General features: G+C 42.2%; 1 protein-coding gene across 4 annotated transcripts in view; it reads right to left on the bottom strand.

Annotated features, from left to right (window-relative positions):
• LOC135258215 (myelin basic protein-like) overlaps positions 1-12532 on the bottom strand; it is a 58168-nt gene that overhangs the window by 3266 nt on the left and 42370 nt on the right. Inside the window, exon 4 of one of the 4 annotated variants that reach the window (XM_064341557.1) lies at positions 2228-2538. The exons of the other annotated variants lie outside the window; for them this stretch is intronic. Coding sequence (XP_064197627.1) covers positions 2318-2538 — 221 coding nt within the window. The 3' untranslated portion in view covers positions 2228-2317. Of the gene's footprint in view, positions 1-2227; positions 2539-12532 lie in introns of those variants that run through there. 4 annotated transcript variants of the gene reach the window in all.

Genomic DNA, 12532 nt, shown 5'->3' with positions numbered 1-12532 from the left:
GGCCCATTTTTCATTGTAGTTGATGTGCATAATGATAAACAGTAATAATAGTAAAAATAATGGCCTCCAGCTCTTTTGAGTCCGAGCGAGTAAGAGTTTTGTCTCTTTTCTCCAGCACTCTCTGGGTTATGGAGAAGCTCCTGCTGGCTGCCATGATGTCAGCAGGACATCGTGCTGAGGAGCAGAGGGAAAAAAAAAAAAATCTCCCTCAGGCTCATGCCTGCTGACGGAACCATTGTGTGGGAGTGTGAAGAGGTTGGACGTGCTCACACACACGCGTATACATGCACATGCGTACTCATGCACACATGCGTATACATGCACATGCGTACACTCGCGCACACACACGCATACACGCTCGCACACAGACGCGCATACATGCACATGCATACACTTGCGCGCACACACGCCTGCACACAGACGCATATACATGCACACACTTGCGCACACACGTGCATACACGCTCGCACACAGACGCATATACATGCACATGCGTACACTCGCACACGCATGCTCGCACACAGACGCATATACACACACATGCGTACACTCACACACGCACACGCATACACACTCGCACACACATACTTATGCACTCGCACACACGCATATACATGCACGTGTACCCACTCGCACACGCGTATACACGCACACGTGTACACAGAAATTTTTTATGTTTAAAAGGAAAAAGGATGTGTCTAATGTCTTTGCTTGCACCAATAAATCCACAAGCATGTGTGCTGTGTAAATCTCAGAGGAAGAACTGCCCCCTAAGTGATAAAATGTATTCCAGGTCAGTTCTTTTCAATGTTCCAGTATAAAAATTATAGCAGGAAAAATCTATGTATATGCCGACATTACTAAAATATAGCAGTATGCCTCTGTAAATAAACACATCAAAGGGACAAATAAAAACGATGCGATCTCGCAGCCTGGAGAAGTCTGTCTGATTACTGAGAAGCAGACTACTGTGCAAATGGCCCTGCAGCACGTCCATTTCCCATTTGCTAGTCATGCTGTTCAGAATGGACTGGTAGAAATGTAGACCCTCTGGCCAGCAAGATGGCATTCTCCTTATCTCTGGCAAATGACAATTATCGCACTCACAGCTAAATCCAGCGGCCTGAGGGTCAGGCTCGAAAGCCTGACCTGCAGAAATGTGGATCATGCTGCATTAGTGGCCTTGGACCCGTACAATTATACAAGCAGCCTGCAGGAACGACTGTGCTAACACACTTTGTTAGGATATATAAAACCATCTGCACAAGACAGTAATGCTTTCTGAGACTTACGTAAGACTGCACAATAATTGCAGCACTTACATTTGTAATTAAGCAAAAAAAGGCCTTTCTTAAGAGTTAAGAAAGACAGTTTGGTCTTTTTATTCCTTTTCTTCCCTGGATACAGGCAGGTTGCCACAGTCCTAAAGAACACATGAAAGCTTAATGATGAGACTATGATTTTTGTGGGGGACGCAGGTAGTTGTCAAAAGTCCTATGATGCGGAGCTCTCTAGTGTCAGGTGATCTGTGGCAACCGGGGCGGTTCTGCACGCTGCTGGTGAGAGTGCGGCACGGTATCCGGGGCGATTACCCAACCGGAGCCACGGCCACACGGATTCGGCACAGTCAGCGCAGTGCCATCTGCTCACGGGGCGCTCCCTCCCTCTGAGGACCCTGCCGGGAACAGCCCAGTCTCTCAGGTGGATGTCTGACAGTTCCATCAACTGAGCCACAACACATCTGAGGGTGTCAGCAACAGCCCTGCAGCTCTTCAATCCCTCTCCCGGTCCAATGACTCCCTTAACATCTGTTCTTACAATGCACTTTGCTTCAAGTATCCTTGCAACAAGACAGTCCTGACTGACAAACAGACCACCTTCTGTAACCAAGATTTACCATTAAGGTCTATGGTTAACCTATGCAAGGTCAGATGTGAAACCTGCAGATATTGATCATAACCTACAGCATATCTAAATTAGAATTATGCCAAGGTCATCCATTGTGTGCCAAACTGATTTTTCAATTCAAATTAAACACTATTTGCACAGGCCAGCTAATTGACTTTCATAGGGATCCTGATGTGGTGGCTTGTAAATAACCAACCACTGGTCATTGAAGGCATGATTCTAATAGTACATGTCAAGCTAAGAGAATATTCTTTCCACAGCTGGCACAGGTGACTTGAACAACACATATTCAAACAACCACCAAAAATAAAAATAAAAATTTTTACACAGTTTAATCCAACTTAAATGTTACTGGTGTATCTCATTAAAAACAAGTGTTACATCAATGCCTCCCATGGATGAATTCCAGTCAGTGAATCAAACAGCAGTGTGCTGCACCGAGGGTATGCCGCTGGGCATCATCATGCAGGGTGAGTCTGACAGTGCCACGATGGCTCCGCCCACTCGCTCGACCTCTGCAGCCAGCACTGGCAGGGCGGAGGAAGACTCTTCCGTCACACTGAGCAAAGGAAGGTAAAAGCTGACGATGAATGTCTTTTCTTCCAAAACTCTTCCCATTGAATTTCAAAGCTGTGAACCGAAGGTTACTGAATTAACCACCATGCAGTGAGACTCCCTCTTATATTCCCTATATGCTCAGACTTTGAGAGCTACTTTGCCTGCTGTGGTTACTCAGGGTTATTTAGCTTAATACAAATGCAACAAAAAAGAACCAAAGAGAATAAAAAAGCGACAGTATAAGAGAATACATTACATTCGTTTTGCAGGTGCTCGCCCCCAGAGCGACACAGCAGAGTACAACAGAACAACAACAGAAGAGAAAAGTTTGCCAGAGTTTAAAAGGAGGTGAGCAACACAACAGAAAATAGTGGAGAATCAAAGCAAATCGATAAGCATAAAACAGCATACAGAACAAACTCGGAGGAGCAGTATACAGCAGGGCATTAAGAAAATCATGCTTGTGAAGGGTTTGCTTTGATGTTCTTCGAGCCCACTGCAAAACAACACAGAGGGATATCATTTACATTATTATCACATCAACATAGGTGAAGTGTCTGCGCTGGAAACATATTTTCTTATTGCGCTTCAGTTGCATCATGAGGAAGAAAGAAAATGTCGTTTTCAGTTGATGCAGATCTTCAACAATCTTTTCTCAAGACACCTGTTTAATTTCCCCTAAGTGCTTTTCAAATAATACAATCCAATTTTTACTTTTTGAACCTTAATGTCTGAAGTGCCAAGGATGTCAGAAGTGCCATTCAGTGATTGGCCCAATGGGCAGAAAAGCAATCTCAGGTGGACACGACCTCGCTGATGTTATCGTCAAAGACTTCCCGTCTGTCAGATAATATTCGTGACCTGCTGCCATGGCCTGCTCAATTATTAACTTGTCCCTACAGGTGGCGAGATTGATGGACCACTATCACAGATCTTAGGCAGTATTTGTCGTAGAATGAGTGTGGACAGTGTTAATTGAGGGTGTGCTACTAGTGGCACACACCACCATTGGTGAAGGTCAGATCAATTACAGATACCCATGCCTGGAGGTTAACTGAGAGAGCTCCATCAACCTCATCAGCAGATGTTAGTGTTTATAAATCTACTTTCAGAGGGGGAAAAAAACACATACAAGCTTGTCCAGGACCTCTGCTAAATGTAAGAGGGTTGTAAACTTACAAATTAAGTAGTCTTGCATTTCAAATCTTGACTCTACAAAAAAGTCATTTTCCTAAAAAAGTTTAAACAGTGAATGTGCCCATGTTTTTCCCTAGTGTTTCTCATGTTTTATGTGCCTTTGTTGAAGTGGTGTGAATGTGAATCTACATTGGTCACCTATACCAGTCATGGTAAAAGTATCCTCTTGGAGGACAATGGAGTATCTATCTATTCGTTTGTGCATTGTGGCAAATAATGAACTGAAAAAAAAAAACATTCCATTAAGAATGGCTACTGGCTTAATGTGTAGTAATTCATGTGGCTCCAGGAGTCCAGCAACATGAAATAAAGGGATATCCCACTTTCCTTGGGGAAGGACATCAAAGGGCGGTCAGGGTGCCAGGGCAACCGTTTCTGAGATATCACTCAACGATGTCCTACTGAGCACAACCTGGGTTTCAGGAAATGGGTCTTCAGTCACATAAAGATGAAAGAGATGACACAGAGTGAGGGGGGTACGGTTATTCACTCGGTCATGTCCACCGCAAGGCATCTGCCGTCTACTGCAGGTGGGGGGGGTTTGAGCAGCACCCACAGCCATCGGCCAGCATGGGGTAGGAATGCATGAGGTGGGCCGGCCTCACGGCCTGCAGAAGACGCTGCGCTTTGTGGCTCCACATTGAGGGCAAGAGGGGGTTGACCGGGACAACAATAAGAGCCATGCAGAGAAGTGGTGGGACACAGGCACGGGAGGCATTTTCGAACCGCGAGAGGTATGCGGCCCCGGACCGCTGACACCCACCTAAGCGCTGAACAAATCCGTTGTAGCGGCATTCGCAATTGCTTTGAGAGGCACCCACGGGCCCGCGAACAAAGCATCCTCCTGTTTCGCTGCGTTAAATGTTTTATTCATGTCGATCCTTCAGGAGATCTTTTTTTCCTTCCCAGTATCACAGCTGAGATGGTGCCTCCCTTAAACTGGTGAACAGCCACATTGTTCTCACTAACGAAGCCCCTTATAAGCCCACCAAGGATCTATGAATCGGGTGGGGTTACAGAAGCCACACCCACAGCATGACTTAGACACATTAGAGGGAAAACTAGGCAGTGACTCAGTGTAAATCTAGGAACTTCTTCTGCTACAGTATTCATTTAAATATAGTGAATTATAGCAAAAGGTAATTTAAAGTATATACAACATTCTGGTAAGATCTGAGGATATACAGTGTCCTCCATAATACTTAGGACAAAGACATATTTTTTCTTGATTTTGGCTCTGTACACCACAATTTTATATTTGTCATCAAATCTTGGTTCCATCTGTCCACAAGACCTTTCTCCAGAACTCTTAGCAAACTGTAACCCGACCATCCTATTTTTGATAGTTTTTTGCACCTTGCAGTGTAGCCTTTGTCTTCTGCGGTAGCAGTAGTCAATCACTGACACATCCATGTCTGCCTCCCGAAGAGTGTATCTGATCTGTCAGACAGGTGCTTGAGGTGAGAATGGGGAGAATTCTTCAGTCATCAACTGTAGAGCTCTTAGCCTACCAGGCCCTATGTGATTTCTGAGCTCAACAGTGCTCTTTCTTCTTAATGATGTTCCAAACAGTTAATTTTGGTGAGCCTAAGGTTTGGCCTATATCTCTGACTGTTTAAAAAAAAAAGATTCCTCTGCCTCATAATCACTTCCTTGACTTTCATTGGCAGAACTCTGGTCCACATTTTGACAAACGCCAATAAAAGACTACAAAGGCAATAAAAAGCCTTGAATCGAGACTAGATACTGATAGCACTCTTATACCTGCACTAATCAGAAACACCTGTGAAGCCATTTGTCCCAAAAATTATGGGGGGGGAGGGGTTATGTATAAAAAAGTGCTGTAGTTTCCACATGGTGAATCCAAGATTTTATAAAAGTTGAGAGTGCGCACTTTACATGAGAATTGCTCGATTAGAAATGTAAAATTGTGGAGAACAGTGCCAAGAAAAAATATGTCTGTCACAAACTTCATGGAGGGAAATGTATGCATACGCAAATAAGGTTTGTTAAAGCAACCCATGAGGGCCTAACAGTGAGTGGGAGAGAACATGCATTAAGTTTCCACACTTGACATGCTAACCGTACACAGAGAACATATTCATCACCACAAAAAAGCTTGTATAATACAAGTGATAAATGGTATTTGTAATAAAGAGACAACCCACTGAAATAATGTACTCATTCCACCAGCTGTATCTGAACATGAGTCTTTGAGAAACACAGCTTGTTTCATAACTGGAGTGTTTCTGATTCAATATGTGTGTTCAAAGTGCTTCCTTCAAATTCGGCATCACGTAAACAAAAATCCTATTATTAGCAACCCTCGAAGCAATGTATTGGAAAGCTCAGAACCACTGGAGCAAGCTACAAAATGATTTTATTCAATTGTCAAATTTAAAAAAAATGCTCTTCTATTCTTTTATTGAAAGAAGGCACCGAAAAATTATATGATGGCTTTCCAGACTGTTCAAAGCTTAAAAGGAAGGGAAAATCCCAAATGAAAACATAAAATATTAATGGAATTTTGAAAATGCTCCGGCTTAGTATTCTTTCAACCAATGGCTCCTGTAATAAAATATAAATACCCCTTGCAGACTGAATACGAATAAAAAGTGGTATGGAATACTGAGGGATGCTATATATTTTAGACTTTCTCGCTTTTCATATTTGTTTTTCTCATATTTTTCCCCAGACATAAATGATGTGAGTGGTTTAGTTTGTTTGATGTTATTCAACTGAACAAAGCACACGCCATTTTAATCAGCTCACCTGAGAAAACGCTAATCGTCGGCTTGAACCAGGGTATTAGGCTAGATCTATAGCATTCTTTACACTTTTAAATAGCCTAGCTATTAAAACATGGTGTGATCCTTTCTGTACTGGCACTAGTTAACAAGCTGATACTAATGTAGCATTGCTGTTACAGACCCTATTTTCAAGCCACCGGTAAGTTTCAAATGAGGGTGATGGAACTGCCTGAGGGTGCATCTGACAGGTTACTGTTACCATATAAGACATGAAGTTCTTGCTTTGCATTCCATTTCCTCTAAATGCCCTTCAACAGAAGGAAACTTTGAGCAGTGCAGCAACTCAGTCAGAAAAACCAAGAATCTAGATGTCTAGAGGGGTAGAAATCTAGGTTGAGAGACATTTTGACATAATCAGACTAGGTTTACTCCAATATAGCTCCGGTTTTTACAAATGCTGAACAACAGTCCTTGTGTTTGTGCCACCTATTGTTTTTAGGACCCTGATGAAGACTTAGTGTCGGTACTCATTGGTCTGTTTCATTGCCTTGTTCTAGCCAATTTAATAAAGGCTTTTTATCCATTGTTTCACTTGGAGACAGAGCACCTTGGCCTTTTTCCTTAGTACTGCACTTTTTAAATTTATTCACTTTCGAGAGGCGGTGTCTTCTTCCAGGCCTGTTGTTCTACCTGCCTTACCAATGAGCACCAGTTGTTCCCAGACCCAAGCAGTACTTCTTTTTCAAATGTCTGAATAGCTCAGCTTTTACCTGGATACAGAACGGTCCTAATTGGCTAGAAAACTTTCACTTTTCAACCAAATGCTGATGGGTTTTCACCCGAAAGCCCAGATGGTGTTTCACGGACTTTTCACAAAAAAAAAAAAAAAAAAAAATGTTCACTGAGAAACAGCTTGGAGCAGCATTGTCTGTCATTCGCCCTTTTGCTACCTTCTTACTGTGATTAATGATTCACAGTTCTTTATTTCCACAATGTAGTGTTCTCAGCATCCTCAACTTTCTGGAGCAAATCCAAAACAACCCATCAGGCTTCCGTAGCTTTCTTCCACTGACAGCCGCTACCTCTGCTACACTCCGAGAGCAATACGTGCTTCATACAGGCATGATAGACTGTAGCATCGTGCCTGTCCTGGACATGACTAATGATGGGAACCCCCCGCCCCTGAAAGATGGTTACTGAGAGACAATCGACGAGTCAGAGACGAGTCGATCTGACCCTGACATAACAAGCCCCGCCATGTCACCGTGTGCAAGGCTACGCAGCGGAAGACGAACCAGACACAAACGTTCTCACTGAAACCTCCCAAGATCTGCATGTGGAAAGGAACGGCCTTGCAGGGGGATCACTCCTGCACTGCTCTACAGATATGGTATTCACAGGGTGTCACCTAACGGAGTGTCACCACCTAGTTTTGAGCGAAATGGGTGATTTCATTCAAAATCTATGGATATTAGCTCAGGGCATCTTTCTACTCTTTAGCCCTCCTCTCTACTTTAATGGAATGCTTATTCAACATTATCTTCTGAACTTCTACATGTGGGTAATACTATTTCTGGTGTAACTCTGATACAACTTAAACTGAACTTTAATTGAAACCCTTCATAAGGGTAGTATATTACAGTAGGTTCTCTCTAGGATCTGACGATCCATTCATCTCCTGCCCTGGCCGGCTCCAGCTGTCCACTACACTCGTCGTTTGTCCAGCCAGATGGCCTGGAGAGGTGACGTAATCCCAGGATTGTGCTATCCATAAATCCTCAAACACACAATTTCCCCTGTGGATCCAAATATCCTCTAATGAAAATGAAAAAAAGGCCTTACATTATTTTAAATGTAATATTCACCGGAAAGGAACTGGCAATAGACACAATAGCAAAAAGGTGATAAAAAACATTTGCACTCTTGCAGAATCAGGCAAAAAACTAATTTCAGACCCAGAATCAAGGAGTCTTCTCTTGCCCATTTGGCAGTGGTCTACTGGTGGGGGTCCCACCAGTGAGATACCCCATTCACAAAAGCATTTGGAAGTCAACCAGTTCACGGGGTTTACTTTGCATTCCCTCTCTCACACACACACACGCACACCGTGGTCTTTACACACCGCCTGCCACAGAGAGTCAGAACAATGGTGTCAAACTGGAGAACACTGTCACAGTGATGCACTCTGACAATATCTGCTTTTGAGCTGCAGGACACCACTGGAGCACCAAGGCCGTACCAGGGCCTGTGCCAGCTAGTGGTAGATACAGCCGCAGAGACGACTGCAAGGGCCCTCACAACGTTTTATTACCCTCTGCAAAATAGGAGCAGATCAATACCTTTCATCCAGCTTTGGGGCAAATAAGCAAGTACAAATTGCTTCTATCATAATGTACATGTGCAAGTGTGCATGAGCAAGCATATATACACTGCATATAAAGATGAGTCAGAAACAATGCTTATTGTAACCTCATAGATCTTTGATCATTTCCACAGGAAAGAGAAAGCAAGGACTGACATTAAGCTCTCATAGGCTTATGTGCCTGTGAGGCCCCATTTTTCTTTCTCATACAGATGTTATGGTCACTTGCCTAAAAAATGTAACCATTACACAGAAAAACATCACAAATATTAAATAAAATGCATAGCTTAATTAAATGAGATCTGTCTCATAGTATTTGCATATCTGTGCGGAATTTTATCTCAATTTAGCTGAAAACTGCCTTTCCAACCTTAAAAGGTAACGTATAACAAAACAGCTTTGTACAAATAATTAGCTGTGGCTTGGTTGGACATGTTTTTCTTGAAAAAAAGCATACTGTGCACATGAATGAAAGTCAGGATCACCAATTCATTAATATTACAAAAACATGTATGAAAAATAATGACTAAAATGGAATTAATGTATGATTTCCTCAATGTATTTGAATTACTATACATTGTCTGCACCACTTTTTAAAGGCAAATGTACTCATTCTTGTTCATAGTAGTTATCTCAATAGGACTTCCCAACAAACATTGATTTAATGAATAATTCACAATGTTCTCTACTTTAAGATTAAAAAGGAGAATTAAATAGATTAGAATAGCTAAGCTTGGTGCTTAAGAAACAAATGAAAAACGTATTAACATTTTGTAATGAATTTTGTAATGTGTGTGATGAATCTCAGAAAATTATTCTGCAGTTTAGGTTGACAGTTGTTCATAAAAAAATGAACACATCTGAAACAGTATAATTCTCTCAGCATTGAAAATGCTAATACCACTGCTGCATTTTTGTCTCTTTGAGGTTTTTTAAAATTATTTTTATTCAGACCAGTTATCAGCAGTGCGGGGGTGAAATGAATTGGCTCAAACCTTAACCTTCAATGTCCAGAAATTAAGTTGTGTAAGTTGCTCTGGATAAGAGCGTCTGCTAAATGCCTGTAATGTAGTGCAAGGTGTCTTTGCAGGTAATTATCTTACAGTCGGTGTCTCCTGTAAGCTGTTGCAGAATGACTAGCCCGGCATACCAATCTTATGCCACTCCTCTTAAGATCCCATCTTCTGACACCACACAACTGACCAATCAAAAAACAACATTTCTACTGCCAGATCATTTCAGGCTTGATGGCCAGGCATGAATGTTCTTAGGTTCTCACACTTTCTTTCCAACACAGAAACATCAGTTCCTAAATCTGTGAGGGTATTATGGAACATTGTTTTCATCACGTGTACTACTGTTTTGGTCATGATCAATGACTTAATTGTCAAATGGTAACATCAACACTATTCAACAACCAGATGGACCGAGAGTGGACGTCTTGTAACAAACACCACACTGTTGCTTCATTTACACCTTTGTCTCTATATATACCTTTATGGACATGTCAGCTAGAGTCAGTCTTACTCTGTGTTCTTCAGAACAACAGAGCTAATAATTTTTGTCCAAATTTGCACAAAGCAATACTTCAATCAAACAGTTTCTCCCTTGATTAAAACAGAGTCTGGAGGTGGTTTTTCAGAAGAATGGTGCTCACATCCTCGCACAGAGCAAAATAATTAAAAGGAAAATGTACACAGCCACAGAAGACTATGCATTTGTCTTTGAGTAAAGGACGCACTGCCTCCAACGTGAGTAGGATATCCAGATCACTAATAAGAAAGCAAAATTGCTCCTTTTTGGCTTCATTTTTCACTTTACAATGGATCTGGTTTCATGTAAAGTAAAAATACATAGGTGTTCTGTTTCTGCAACTGCAAAATTGCTCTTTTCTGAAAAAATGATAATAATAAAGACTGCATGTCAATCTTCATTAATATTTAATCCAATATTTAATCCTTTTAAGCATACTCCCACACTTTGAGAAGAAAGATTCTGGTAATTACAACAGTGCTCATCAGTTCAGTCAAACGTAGAAGAAAGAAGATTTTGACTGGCTTTCACGGTACAACACATCTCAACACCCCCCCTCCCCTGCCCCCACCTCCCACCCCCCTGTCTACCACTACCCACCCATAGGACCCTGCAATCTCTTCATACTGCATTTTTCTTCATTTGGCATATAAACGAGAAACAAGAAAAGGCCCCGGAATCAAATTATTAAAGTATATTGTGAATTAACTTTAATTCTCCGTCCGAGACCTTCTGCATGCTGGCTTTTCAATGGCATTAGTAACGAGCGGCAGAGGGCTGATTAAAGGGCAGGGCCAAGTTCGAGGGGAGCCTCCACTTTCCGAGGGCATGAGGGTAAAAGGCTTAACAAAATCATGATTTATGACATCACTGCTGCCCGCTGCATCGCAGGCCGCCCTTACAACGCTGAAGAAAGGGGCTCGACAGAAAAGCAATTAAAGTCAAGGACCACATGCTATGAGTTATGTTTCATTTACTCGGAAAATGTTTGAAGATACTGGGGGGAATTAAATTACAGCGATTCAGCCCTGTAAGCCAGGAACAATTTACACTTTAAGTCACATTTCTCTTTCTGATTGTCTAGCTTTATTACCACACTATAGTCCATTTTATCTAAATGCATGTCATTTCCCAAAAGTGATGAGCAACAAATTTACGCAAGTCTTGTTTATGTTTGTCATTTGCCTAAATGATCAGTTGTCAAAACGATCCAACCGCACAGGACTTTTTCCAATTTCTATTCGATCATTAAGTGGAATTACATACACATCCAGGTACGTGATGGGAGGACTTTCCTATTCAAGGGCTACTGGTTCAATATTTAACTTTAAGTAAAATAACTCTTTGACATCACACACCTTTCACCAGCTCTTCATTAGTTCACTACAAATAATTATGCACACGCTTGGGAGAGCTGTGACATTACGAGAGGACTGGAACGGGAGTAGCAGCACTCTACCCAGTAGAATGGAGGACGCAATCTGCATCTGCGCTTAACCAGGGGACTGCGACTCACAATGAGCTCAGCAGTATCAGACACAAACTGCCATGTGGCTGATGAAGGCTAGGCACGGTAATTTGTCAATGGATCTTCTAATGACAGGCGGAAGACAATGCTGCCCTGAGACACGTTTCCAGTATCGTCTTTCATATCATATCCAGCTGTTATCCCACACATTCACCCTCATTTTCTGCCTGAGCAAGTGGAAACAGTCTGTGCACCAGTATTCATTTTCGCTGAATCTACATAACCATCATTTTATGTAGAGGTAGCTTACCCTTTCCAGAAATGTATAGGGGAATAAATGACAACACAAACCAATTTGGAAAAGAAACCCCTCTACCTTAAATAAAGCAGAATTGGAGTCTTTTCGATGAAAGGCACCCATTTTATTTCATCCAGTACTGTAAATGAATTTTTAACAGTCATCTGTATTCATCTCTTTCCTGCTGCCGTTTCCCTGATGAAAGGAAGTGGCCTTTGAGACTCACGCCGGCGAGACCGAGAAACCATTCGGGCTTCATTTAAAAGTGGTAAAGGAGCGACACGCCAGTCGGTACACCGCGGGGCACGGGGAGTGTGCCAATGTGGAGCCAGGGAGGTCACGGTGGAGTCATCTGGGTCCTCCACCAGGGGAAGTGGAGGGCGGTATATTAGACTGAATCATTGCAATCTCACGGGTAATGGCACCCTAATGGGTTTTTAAACCAGTGCTGATTTAAC

The sequence above is a fragment of the Anguilla rostrata genome, chromosome 1 (assembly GCF_018555375.3).
Source record: "Anguilla rostrata isolate EN2019 chromosome 1, ASM1855537v3, whole genome shotgun sequence".
In the NCBI taxonomy this organism is placed as follows: Eukaryota; Metazoa; Chordata; class Actinopteri; order Anguilliformes; family Anguillidae; genus Anguilla; species Anguilla rostrata.
The sequence above is the reverse complement of the archived record's forward strand: the minus strand, read 5'-3'. Positions and strand labels throughout refer to the sequence as shown.